Genomic DNA, 14,438 nt, shown 5'->3' with positions numbered 1-14,438 from the left:
ATATATATATATATATATATATATATATATATATATATGTGCGTGCAGGTGTGCTTATTTAAGTGACATTGACATTAAAATGTCATAAGATAAGTATTAAAGTTGTTGATACATAAAGACTCGAGAGTATATGTAGTGTGCATGTTAATTTCCCATAAATTTATTATATCTTACTTGAACAAGCTAAAGCCAACTTTGAGTTTGGGCTTACTTGATCATGGATTAGGGTTGTAAGTTGAACTGGCTCGAGTTCGATTCGTTAATGAGCTCATGAGTTAAGCTAATCGAAGCACAAGCTAGGGCTCAAGTTCAAACTCGAGTTTTTTTATTAAACAAGCTAAAGTTCAGGCTTGTTTAAGCTCAGCTCAAAGGCTTGCGAGCCAGCTCGACTGATTGAACATCGGTCGCATCAATGACTTCTCCAACGAGTGTCATGGTACCTTCATTTTTTCTTCAGTCATCGCAATCTTCTTCAATGAACTCCCATGGTAATTCGATTTTTCATTCGAAGCTCACTAGTCTGATGTCAATGTTTTGAGTTGAGCTTGAGCTTATGCATGATTAAAACTCGGCTCGACTAGTTTACACCTCTATCATGATTTACCAAAACAAGAGAAAAGTAAGTTGAGCACAATCCAACTTAGAAATTGATTTGATAACCTAAACTAAAAGAAATTGATTTGGCTTCCAAGGACCAAAATTTGTTTGAGCAGGCCTTTACCAAAAGAGCCCATTTAAAGTGCCCTTCATTAGCCCATCGTCCAATTAACTGAAAAGAAATGTCCAAAAATCAATTAATTTTAAAATAAATTGATGATAGCCTAATTAAAATGCTATCATACCGAATTAATTTAATTAATTTTATTTTAAATTAAAAAGCTTATAAAAATTAATTAATTTCTTTCCTAGTACCCGCCTCAAAGTAAATTCTGATTAAAAGGTATGACAATTTTGAGTTAAGTCAAACTAATTAGATCATGAGATAGTCGATGTTTAATGTGACCAAAACATCTAAGACGACTCTCTCTAATTTTGTCTGTCACATGAGCTACAACAAACCTATCACGAATATATTTATTTCACATTTTATCTCTAAGTGTAATGCAACGCATCCATCTAAGCATTCTCATTTCAACAACACTTAACTTAGTTTTATACTTCTCTTTTAAAGGCCAACATTCAACGCCAAAGAGCATTGCGGGTCTCATCACCATCTTGTAAAATCTTTGTGATTGAAGCCAACCGAGTCAAATTCAACTGATCAAACACTAGTTTGTCGAAAACATGGCCATTGTAAGCTTTCGAACTCGATGTCCAGTTGAGCAAATATTAATTAGGTCAAAGTATACCTTATTAACGCTCATCAAACCCATCTCACCTAATCAAAAGCTTGTTTAGCGTACATATAGCCCAATCATTGATTAATTAGATAAAGTTTGGCACATTTAATAATTCGCCCATCATTTTATGACTTGATTAACGATCGACAAAATAGTTCGACTCGTGTAACTCATTTAATCACGGTTATTAATCTAGGTTAACATATTGGGTTTGAGTCTAATATCTCACTCAAAATTAATATGTTTAAAATGCCTAACTCAAATAAACTCGACACAAAATTCGACGGAACATTTACGTCTGAATAGCACCCAAAATATTGTTATTTACAAATATAGCCCATGTTTCATTCAATTTTCAAATTCTCACTCAAATGTCAAGAGTTTGGTCAGCTCACATATTTTTATTTTTATCAAATTCTCGATGGTTTGATCATGACACCAACTCGACTCGTTAGCTTGTGAGCCTACTCGTTCAAAAAATAATTGATATAAAATATACTCAAAATATATTGATTTTTTTTTATCTTTAAATTATCAAAAAGGTGTAAACAATAATATATATATATATTATTTTGTGTGAAATGATTTCTTATTATTTATATATAATTGCTCTTTCATTTATTATTTTAATATACAATAACTTTAATTAAAATATTTTTTTCTCTTCTTCATAATAATCAGGCTAGTTGCGAGTCTACTCAAACTCGTAGAATTAAACACGAGTTCAAACTAGTTTAAGTTAATCAAACACAAGTCGAGAGTGGCTCGTACTCGTCTCGACTCGTTTGTACACTTATAACAATCTCAAATTAGTAGGAAAAATATCATATTTTCTTATAAATCGTAATACATGATATTTAAAAATATGAATCTTATATTCAACTAATCATCTTTAATTTAAAATTCATAAGAATATTTCTAGCTCTTTTGAGGGTCAAATGCAAAATTTAAAAAATATTTGGATCAAATCTTAAAATATGTTTGCTTGATTTTTGCATAAAACATTAATAATTATGCCACAAATTAGTTTTTTATGCACTATAATGAAAATGTCAAAATAAAATCAATTATATTTTAAAAATTTATTGTTTCATATTTGGAGATAAAGACAAAACAAATGTAATATTATTAGTTTTGCCGTTAGGCTTAATAGACATAGAATAAGGACAAAATCTTGAAATGATTTGCATTTATAAAAATAAAATGAAGTAACATTCATACATGTGATTTGCATGTGGGGCTTAATTAAGGTTATGCTTTGCTCTAATTTGAAGGGAAAAACTCATAGAGAAGGTAGGAAGCATCCTTTGCAAGGGCTGCATCTCCTTGGCTGAGGGTTGAGAAAAAAACTTTCGATGTTGTATTGTATGAGTGGAGGATATGTCGTGTGGGTTGTTGATTGCTTTCGCAATAGCTGGTTGCTCGGGTAGGTGGGAGTCTCAAAATTCGTACGGGCTGTTCGAGTTGCCGCACCATGTTAAAAAGATAGACTGACAAGTACATACATTAGCAAAGAACCACTTCCCCTAACAACATCAACTATACAAAACACTTTGAGTACAAAATGCTGCAAGCATTTTGTTTTTTTCTTCAAATGAGTTAGAATTTTCTAATACTGGTAAGAAATAGTTTTTGATATTTACTTTTTTATCCTTTGAAGTTTTTTTTCTTTTCTTCTTTTTGTAGGGAACGTAAGACAACAATCGTTCCTTTTGAGTTTTTAAGTAATTACAGTATCATGTTTTGCTTGGTTTTGTAATTTTTTCAGATATTAGATTGATTTTTATCAATAGGATCTATACTAGCTTATGAATTTTGATTTTCTAAGGTTTCATAATACTTTTTAATGTGACAACAAAATCATATTTTCTTACAAACTAAATATAAAATTCTTCATTTTCAATTGCATTTTAATATGATGTGGTTAGTTTTAATCATTTCTCTCAAAACTTATTTTTTAAATAAAAAAAATTAAAAGAAATTGATGATTTAATATCTCCTTATTTAAAAAATTAAGAGAAATATACTTTTTCATGCTTAGGTTTATGACATCAAGATATTATAAGTTTAGATATCAAACTTTAGGTCTTAGATATGTAAATATTTAAGGATTGCAGGGTAAATGAGTAAATTTCCTAATTTATTTATTTATAATTATATATATTCTTTTAATGTCTCAACAACAACTTCAGCATAAGATTCCTACCATAGTTTGGTATCATCTCATCTACATATGAAAAAAGGCGTATTTTAATTTTTTAAAGTTAAAATAATGATATTTTTGATGTGATATAAAATATTTTAGCTGCATAAATGAAAATAAATAAATAAATGCATAAATATATAAATACATAAAAATGTGATGGTGTGTATGCAAATGCTCCTAGCATATTAAATACTACCCAAATATAATAATTAAAAATCCATGACAAAGAATCCTTATTAAAATACAAGAATATTCAACATTTATTTCACCATTATAAATGATACAAGCCTAATAATCATTCTATAAACATCTTAACATTTTGCAAGCCAAAGGTCCTCATTATGAATGTAAAATTCATGATGACATGAAAAAGTCATAAATTTTTTAGTTTGAATCATTTAGTCTATTATCAAGTGATATTTTAATCTTATGAGATCAAATATTATTTGTGATATCGTGCTCGGTTATTCAAACTATTGAATATATGAAAGCTATTCGGACTCAAGTTTTCGTAATTAAAAATTTCCTTTTTCAATATATATATATATATATGGTGTCGGCAACTCCAGCCAGCTCTGCTAGGGTTTCGCACGATGGCGATTCTCGACGGTGATTCCTCGATTTCTCACTTTCTCCCTCTCGCCTTTCGAGACAATGCTTTCACGCTCTCGCAGGCGTCCTCCTGTCGACAACGCTCGTCTCTGTATTGGACGACGTCTCACTTGCTCTTGACGACGCTCACTACTCTCGTACCCGACGACCCCGCAGTCGACGACTTGCATATCTAACTCCAAAACAATTATATTTAGATACACGCCACATAAATTTTTAAGATCATATTAAAAATATAACATAAATACCTTTTTAAAAGTGAAATATACTTTTTCATGCTTAGGTTTATGCCACCAAGATATTATAAGTGCAGACATCATCAAACTTTAGGTCTTAGATAAGTAAATATTTAAGGATTGCAGGGTAAATGTGTAAATTTCCTAATTTTTTTATTTATAATTATATATATATGATTTAATGTCTCAATATAGTTTGATATCATCTTATCTACATATGAAAAATGTGCATTTTAATTTTTTAAAGTTAAAATAATGATATTTTTGATGTGATATAAAATATTTTAGCTTCATAAATGAAAATAAATAAATAAATATATAAATATATAAATACATAAAAATGTGATGGTGTGTATGCAAATGCTCCTAGCATATTAAATACTACCCAAATATAATAATTAAAAATCCAAATATTTAAGGTCAAAAATGCTCTTCACACTAAAAATACAATGTCCCTATCATGCATTAAATCTTGCATTGTGCATGTAATTGAGGTCCAATAGTCATGTAGCTCATAAGTCTAACAATATAATATCAAAATTAATGGGCCATTCCTTTACTTCTTGGTCATAAATATAACGTGGGAATTATCGCTCCTTTCATACGGAAAAATGCATTAATATATTTTATTTTATTTTCTATTTAAGCTTCGTGTCCACCAAATCTCGAAGGATCGAAGAAGACGGCCCGTCTTCTTCGATGGATAAAATTTAAGTGTTTTGTTAGTGAATGTCGATAATGACGTGAATTATATTATATAGTGCGAATTCACGTCATAGATCACATGTCCGATTTATCATACATAGTATATTCTCTTAGTGTTAATGTTAAAAATTATTCGACTTAGGGCTAAGTTACTGACAACGACCACCTTTAATTTATCCTGGATAATTTAAGTTGTGAGGCTGGCAAAATTGCACCAAGAGAATATTACGTCTATCGTCCGGACGACGACATAGATCACACCACATTGTTGTGCACAGGGCGTGGTGATTTAGGTCGTTGTGCGGAAGCCCGATTTTTTGGAGGTAATATTTTCTTTACCACCATACACTGGTTTCAACATTGGTGATGATTATAAGTAATTTTTTAAATAAAGAATAATAAATTATTAAATATACAGAAAAATATATGAATTGTTTTTTATTGAATTCAAATGAGCAAAATTAGAGAAATCTTTTATTATTTTTATTAAATATATCTAATGTATTAAAATAGATTCCAAACAGATGTATTGATATAGAAATTACATAAATTGTGTGAGTATATTTTTTTGGACAAAGTAAGAACTCATACTCGATTAGGGGAGTAAACGAGTCGAGTGGAGCCCGAGCCATGCCAAATTAGAGTTCGACTTGTCTGTCAAATTGTGAGTTCAAGCTCGAACTTAAGCTCATGTCGAGCCTGAGTGTCTAGCTCGTGCTCGGCTCGTAGCGGCAATAGTCAGCTCACGAGTAGACTCGCAAGCTTGAACTAAAAATCCAAGTTTTAGGGGGCCTTGCCAGAAAAGTATTGGCAGCCCGATGAGGAGGATGCAACAACAACTCAATGGGAAATGCATAGAAATGACTATCGGTAAGCTAATTGAGTCAACTCTCAAGTCGACGAACCGAACCGGGACTACTTTGAACTCAAGCCCATTTAATAAATGAGCTCATGCTCGAGCCTGTGGCTTGATAAACTCGGCTTGTGAAATTGTTAACAAGGAGACCACGCTCCTTTACACCCCTAAGCTCGAAATCTTAAAATTATTTATTTTATTATCTACAAATGTCTTACACATTGAGCATGAATTGGCAATAAATTAAATATTTAAAGGGAAATTACATGCAAAATAAAATAAAATACAGAAAATATCCTAAAATTCAGAGGACATTCTCCTTCTTTATTTCCCCATTTCGTAATTTACAATCCCAATTCTGCATATTATCAGTCCAACTCCATCATTACCGTACAGATGTCACTAAGAGCACGCAGAAGGACGAAGTTTCGTCTTACCATGCTTGGTTGCTAAGCACAGCTTGGGTGACCATGGGTGCAGAAAAGCGGGTGCAAATAAATTTATGGCAAAGAGACTCACCTCGTCGGCCATGCGCCATCTAGCTCTTAATTCCATCTGTCCTACAGCTAAAAAAAAGCCAAAATTCCTTCAGAATTCGGCAAAAAGGTTCTCAGAAAACCTCCCTAGATGCTCCATTTTCTCCGCTTTCTGCCTCCGCGTCTCTCTCCGTCTCTTGATCCAGCTTTTACTTGAAAGTGCAGCAGAGGAGGAGAAAGAGGGGAAAAAGCTGACTTTTTTATGATTCCTTTCAGTTCTTTCTGCTCTCTTCTTTGCGGCGCTCGTGCGTTGGATTGATTAGGGAGAGGGTGGGCGGAAGTTATGTTTAGGCTACATAAGCACAGGTCGGAGAGGTTGGGGGAGCGGGTGGAGTTCAAGTTCTCTAATTTTCAGGCCTTTAAGGTATTGATGCATTTTATGGCGTTTCATTAGGGTTCTTCGTATGCCAATTTCTGTGCCTTGTTTGGGGACTCTGTTGTTCAATCTGTCTTTTATCGTCACCATTAAAGTAGACGAGCTTTTGAGCTTTTAGCATGGTGGAAATCTCTGAGTGGAAGAATGGAAAGGGGAAGATGTTTTTCGAGATGCTTGTTCATTTCTGGTTGTTTTTAGCTTTTGGAACTGCAGATATTTAATTCATTGATTGACATATTAATTTGAGTATTTACACATGAAATAATGGATTCATTAAGCAACAAAATTAGCTTGGGTTTGTAATCATTTCACCGCTTGTTCTAGTTGGAGCATTTCTTAGAGGTTTGATTAGTTTAGCTTTATTTTGTAACAAGCAATGGTGTTATCTGAGTTGATTAAGCTTGCTCTGTTCAACAGGACGGCGACTTCCTTTTGAAAAAGTTTTACTGAAGCCTTTCATAACAGTCTTTTAATCTCTGTGAGAAGCATCCATGTATTCACAACAATGGCAACACACTTGCACAGCAACTTGTCTATTTTATGAGAAAAATGATGACTTTATTTTGGACAACATCAGCACTAACAAAATAACACTGCATGCTAAAAAAAACTCAATTTTGCAAGCATTAATGGAGATTTCATGTTTTTGTGTTAGCTTAGGGCTTGTTTGGGATCACTTTTGTTTTTTGTTTTTGATTTTGCTTTTATTTTAAAAACACGTTTGTTTAGTGCATTTTTTGCATGTATTTATTTATTTATTTATTTAAAACAAATTAGCTTATTTTTAAAAACACTCAAAATATATACAAATTGTTTTTAGAGTTTTTAAAAGTAACTAAACATGTTATATCACACCAAAAATGTTTTGTTTTATTTCAATACAGAAACAAAAAAAAAAAAAAAAAAAAAAAAAAGAGAAGAGGTCTCTGATTATTTCATGTGGTTTCTTGATGAATTAATTGTACTTGTTGGAGTTAAGTGTTATTGGTATGGTTGGTGTGTTACTTGTTCTCACTTTCCCCCAATTTCCTTGATTTCCATCACCGAAAACAACCCCCACAACTTGCCACGACTCGGTTTTGGGAGGTCAAATTACTAAGGCAAGAGTGGACGGTTGGACAAAGATACTAATATAAATTCTAAAATAAATTTGTTTCAAACATAAATTAGTTTTTTTTTTCTTTCATAGACAACTCTTGCCACTTTATGATATCTTTTCTTCAATTTGTTGAATTTCATTTTTTCGTGCAGTATCGTGCTGTCATACTCACCTATAGTTCAATTTCTTACATACATGCGGCCTTTTCTATGCATGTAAAGTTATAGAAATCGAGTGATATGTATGTAAATGCACCTTTTTCTTTCGTCTTGCCTTATATTTGAAGATTTGCTATGCCCTTCACTTCTTTGATATTCTTGGAGTTATCCATCAAAATAGTTTGTAGAATTCAACAAAACCCATTGTATCTATGTTTATGATGTTATGCTTGGAGTTGGTTATGCTAATTGTCTCTTTTTTCCATTCTTGCAATATATAATTGATAGCATTTTGTGCTCTCATTTGTAAATAAAACTGTAGACTTTAATTATTAATTTCATGGTTGTTATTTGATAGGTTTTATTTATCACTCTGCCAAACATATCTTCTTACTTTTTGTTTAATGGAGATTGTTCCCTGCAACAATTACATGCCATATTAGTTGGTTTCTTCTTGTAATTATGAATTAAATATCTTCTCCAGTATAGTCATACTATTATGGAATAGGGGCATTCACATGCATACCACTCAATTCTTGAATTTACATATCTAACACCTAAATTTTATTTTTTACATTTACACCACGCCAAATCTTTCATATCACATAAATAAACCCACCAGTTTAACTTTTAAAAAGTGAAATATACCTCTCCATTTATATATAAAGTGACATGCATGTAAAAATTGAATTTTAGGTGTTAGATATGTAATTACATTGGAATTGAGTGCTATGCATGTGAATCTTTCTATATAATATGACTTTACACAATAATTGAACTAGTTTTGCAATCTTTTGAGATCTATCTTTCATCTTTGTAGTTTCAAACTGATATTTTTCTCGAACAGGTTCCAAAAGGATGGGATAAGCTTTATGTTTCTGTTGTCTCGGTTGAAACGGGAAAGACAATTGCAAAATCAAACAAGGCGACTGTACATAGCGGAACGTGTCAATGGACGGAAAGTTTATCAGAATTTATTCCTTTTTCTCAAGATGGCGGATTAAAAAACCGCGGCGAATATTTTTTCAAATTCATTATTTCCATGGTATGAAGATATGTGGTGTGGTTATGAATTGTGATTAAGGAATTTATTTGTAATTTTCTTTAATTGAATATTTGATAACATTTCTATTTTTCTAATTTATTTGAAATTTATGGCTTCTTGTTACAGGGATCGGTTAAACCGGGTGTTTTAGGAGAGATTGTTTTGAATCTAGCAGATCATATAGATTCAACCGACTCTAGTCCTCTCATGTTGCCGTTAAATAAATGCGGTTATGGTACAATTTTACAGGTGAGGAGTGCATTTTATGTTGGAAGATTTACATACATAACACTCAATTCTTATGTTTTTACATATCTGGCTCCTCAACTTTAATTTTTATGTATACGCCACCTTAACTATGCATGAAAAAGTGTATTTTACTTTTTAAAAGTTAAAAGTAGTGGTTTTTTTTGGTGTGATATAGAAGATTTGAATGGCATAATTGTAAAAATTAAAGTTTAGGTGTTAGATATGTATATGCATGTTTTCCACTGAATTTATTTTTAAAACAGTGGCGCTCTTTCACTGAAGTTATGTCCCATGTAACTACTGAACAATGAAAGAATTGCTTATTGCTTAAAACTGCCTTTACTAAGTCAAAACTGTATAATTGAAGTATTGAATATAGCATTAATAATCCGATGAAATTATTATCTTTTAAAATATTGATTGTTGATATTTATTTGCCATATTGTTCTGTTTGGAGAAGGAATTTTTTATATTTATCATTAAATGCTTCAACTCTCCTTTATAACTAGAATTATCACCCTTAGGCGGTGTTTGGCTACAATTTGAATTTATGTTAAATAAGATTCATCAAATCCAGTAAATCCGATAAATCTATGCGATGAAGTTGGAGCTCGCGAGTGACGACGGAATAAATCTTTAATATGCGTTGTAATTCTATTCACTAAATCCAAATTTTTGTTGTAAAAATCATGAAATGAGATTTCACAGTGCGCTGGATTTAAAATTTCATTTTTTTGGTGTTTGGCTAAATTTAAATTAAATCCATGCTAAATCGTATTAAAAGTATGCTACCAAACACCCCCTGGGTGATATTTTAGCATAGCCACTTTGATGAGATTCGTTCTTGATCGAATATGCAGGTGAAGATTCAATGCTTTAACCCAAAGACGAGATTGAGGTTCCTTTTTTTTATTTTTAGGAAAATTTGCATACATTGCACAACTCTTATGTATTTTCATATCTCATACCTAAACTTTCATATCTGCACACATAGCACATTATTGTTTTAAACCTATGTATGAAAATGTGTATTTTGCTTTTAAAAAGTAGTAACAATGCTATTTTTGATGTGATATTAAAAATTTGAGTGTTATGTGTGAAAAATTTGAGTATTTGAGTGTTATGTGTGTAAATATGAATGTTTAGGGGCGACATATGTAAATACATGATAATTGTTTTCTCTTTCTAATGCTGTGATCTTACTTTAGTTTGGTGTGTTGTAGGGATGGTAATGCTTTGGCCACTAACTCTCGACTTCAAAGCCCGACTGGTAGCAGTCGGGACATGGATAATCAATCGGATTCGTCTAACACGACAATTTATGGAAGTGTGGTATCATTTTCGAGTAATCTGATGCCGAGTGCCGCCGTTCCGAGCGGAGCCGTGAATCAGGTGTGGTGTTTTTGTGGTAATTTTTTGGAAGATTTAAATGCATGCCCTTTAATTCCTAGGTATTTACATATCTAACATCTATGCTTCATTTTTTACATATAGGCCGCCTTACCCATACATGAAAAGGTTCATCTCACTTTTTTAAAGATAAAATAGTGCCATTTTGGATGTGTGATATGAAAGGTTTTGCTGGTTAAAAGTAAAAAAGTAGGGTTTAGATGTTAGAAATGTAAATAAATAGGATTTGTGTGGTATGTTATGTAAATGCCCCTAAATTTTTTGATAGTTTTATAAGATTTTGAAGCAGGCTATTTCACATGAGACAAGAAGCAATTATTTCAAAATTTATCTGTTGGATCATGGAACTTATTTAAGCTGGATTATAGCAATTCATTGATTTACTTAATGATGATAAATTTTCCATAGAAAAATAATATAAAATTGATTGATTTAGAAGTACATTCTTTTGAAGATGCTAATATTTTGGGATAATTGCATACCACCCATCCAAAACATTGATGTTTACAAATTAATCACCCAGATGATTTTTTTGAACAACGAAACCGATGTATTCACGTGTGCCACGATCGAACTATTGAGAATCTGATAAAAATGAAAAATATAGGTTGGGGTTTTACCATGGATTTTGATATTTGAGCGAGAATTTGAAAAATGGATGAAAGAAGGTGGTTGATTAGTAAATAGCAGGTTTCAGGTGGTCTGTTTGTAATTGCCCCTACTATTTTTTAATTTTCTATTTATGCATCACCATCTAGTTAAAACTGATTGTGCCAACTGATACTGAAATAACTGAAATATTTACTGCTTCTTTTATGGCTGAGCATGAAAGGCCGCCTATGTATTGTATCAATAAAATTGACCACTTCTCTTTTAGAGCCCACTCTATGCATAAACACTAGAGGATATGATACAAATTCACTAAATTTACATTTAAACATAAAGAAGAACTAAGCAAAATAAAAGGTATATAAATTTAAACTATAGGTCAATGGACAATGTATTTTCCAAGGTTTTACAATTTATCGACCGGCATCCATGCCCAAAACTTTCACTTTTGTAGAAGTCCATTAGCTACCGCTAGTAGACGCATTTGCATCTCGAGACGATGTGGAAACTATAACAACGAACATGGTGGAAAATGTAACCCATGCCTTGTTCTCAATCAAAGCTTTACACCAAGTGTTAACTTGCAAATAAAATTTACTAGGAAAGTTATTTCAAAACTTTTGAGATGGCAAAAGGCCATTGCCAATAAATTAATGCAATTTTTATTTACAGTTGAATGGGAAATACAAATCAAAATTCATTTTAATTGTAGAAAGTATAAAGCTGATTCTAAACAAAAGATGTAGAAGAGGAGGAAGAAGTTTCAGATGAACTGCAAATAGTTTGTAAATAGTTAATATATTAAAGCGAAAAAGATACAGAAAGATTGTATGACGTTGAGTAATGGGGAAGTGGCAGCACTCAATTTCAATTACTCTACTGGTTTGGTAGTATGGACAGTTGCTAGGTTGTTAGTTGTAACAATAACAATTGAAAGTGATTGAGAGAGAGAGAGAGAGAGAGAGAGAGAGAGAGAGAGAGAGAACATAAGATGAAATTTTTATCAGATCTATTTGATAAACACTTATTTTTTATGATAAAAACTCTTACTGAATAAAAGTTTTTTCGAATTTGATAAACACTTATTTTTTATGATAAAAACTCTCAAAAAGATTTTTCATTGAATTCACTTAGAATTAGCAAATTCATCAATTATTTTACTGTAATATATGTATCATTTATAGCCATCAATATCATCTTAAAATGACACTAAAGGGTGTTCAAAATTTTTTGCCAAAAGTCATTCCCAAAAGTAGCAAATGGCTTGGAAACTAGCCATTGCTAGGCTAAGTTCGCACAAATCAAACTCCAATGTGTTGACATTGGAGTGGCTCCGATGTCCTCTATAATTTTGAAGAAATTTTATATCATTAATACTTATTTCATTTGTTATTGAAATAAAGTATATTATATAATAACTCAATAATTTAATGGAATCAATGTTAAGCTAAAATTTATTAAGTATAATTACAATACTTGGTCAAATATAATTATATCATAATTAGTCAAATTTAAGAAAATATATGACACACATGAAATATATTAAACTTGCCAATATAAAAAGCATATAAATAAAGAGTATTGATCAAATTATCATTAATCTAATTTTCCTTAGTTATTATGATAACTATAAAATAATTGACATAAATAGACATAATTAGCAAATCAATGAATGGAGCATTCTACTTATATTTCTTAAAAATGCAAGTGATCAAATTCATAATGATGAGCAAATAAGGCAGTTATTTACTAATCATAAAATAATTTTGACTTATAATTAAATTTGAATAAATTAAATAAATTTAAAATCAAGTCCAATAATTTCCCAAAATTTTGAAATAATATTTTTGCTTTATAAAATATATTTTGAATAATTATAGGTAAAAGCTAGTTAATTTAAATTAATGTTCTACACCCTTAGAAATTAGTAAAATCTACTTAATCAATTCATAATGAAAAATCCTAAAATTTACACACACCAAACTATTAGTTATTTTGCACTTGAGTCTTCATGAATTGACTACCTGGAGTTCTAGTTCATATTTAAGGGCTCTACTTATTTGGAAACAATCATCATCACCTTGATTGCTCTGAATTAATGAAGATGAGATAAAATACTTAACAAATTATTATATAATATCGCACAAGGCTTGTTATCAGTAAATCACTAATGGACTACTCCCCAATCACCTAAGCCTATAGGATCAACACTTCCAAGCAACCTATTGTTGATGCATGATTGTTCAGGGATAAGGTTTTCTATTGCATCTTGAACAATGGAATTTATGTAGATTACACAAGTGAATTTTTATGACACCCGGTAGTACTCAATGGAGAAAAAGGATTCATGTAGATGACACCACTTAGTGTATTGAAGCCTTGTTTGATTTTGTTGTTGTACACAAGTGAATTTACAATTCACATATTACAAACCACTAAATGTGCAAAAACTTCCCTTATTTTGATGTAAATTAGTAAATACGACGAGATAAACAAATAAAATTTAAATGATTGAATAAACACAAAGAAATCAAAGTTGGCCTTCTTTAGATACTTTATTTAACACCAAACTTGAATTTAACAGGCTATGACTCAATCGATATTCCCATTCTTTAATATATTAGGTTCAATATATTTCGCACTGCTACACTTAATTTTCATTTTTTATATAGTTATGTAAAAAATAGTTTTCTCATCTAATAAATTATATACAAGATAAAATCCGATTTACTAAATCGTAGTCCATTATCTTTTACAAGTTTCTCCATTTTTTCAAACTTTTTAATTTGAAGTATTTTGCTTTGTCTTTGTTCAATAAGCATTTTCATAACCATTACAAGAAAGAAAATAGATTTAATATTGACCATTGATGTTTAAATTTAATATAATTGAAAACTCTTCAGTACAACATAATGACTTTGAATAATAATGTCTTTTATCTCTCTCTCTCTCTCTCTCTCTCTCTCTCTCTCTCTCTCTCTCTCTCTCTATATATATATAT

At 31.0% G+C, this 14,438-nt stretch overlaps 1 protein-coding gene across 2 annotated transcripts in view; it reads left to right on the top strand.

Annotated features, from left to right (window-relative positions):
- The first annotated feature begins 6,529 nt into the window (after positions 1-6,529).
- LOC110029606 (major antigen-like) overlaps positions 6,530-14,438 on the top strand; it is a 16,816-nt gene continuing 8,907 nt past the window's right edge. The window contains exons 1-5 of one of the 2 annotated variants that reach the window (XM_020731964.1): positions 6,530-6,855; positions 8,972-9,169; positions 9,296-9,418; positions 10,279-10,316; positions 10,642-10,810. In XM_020731964.1, coding sequence (XP_020587623.1) covers positions 6,775-6,855; positions 8,972-9,169; positions 9,296-9,418; positions 10,279-10,316; positions 10,642-10,810 — 609 coding nt within the window. In that variant the 5' untranslated portion in view covers positions 6,530-6,774. Of the gene's footprint in view, positions 6,856-8,971; positions 9,170-9,295; positions 9,419-10,278; positions 10,317-10,641; positions 10,811-14,438 lie in introns of those variants that run through there. The other variant, XM_020731966.1, reaches the window with a different exon arrangement.

This window comes from Phalaenopsis equestris, unplaced genomic scaffold (assembly GCF_001263595.1).
Source record: "Phalaenopsis equestris unplaced genomic scaffold, ASM126359v1 Scaffold000598, whole genome shotgun sequence".
Classification (NCBI taxonomy): Eukaryota; Viridiplantae; Streptophyta; class Magnoliopsida; order Asparagales; family Orchidaceae; genus Phalaenopsis; species Phalaenopsis equestris.
The sequence above is the reverse complement of the archived record's forward strand: the minus strand, read 5'-3'. Positions and strand labels throughout refer to the sequence as shown.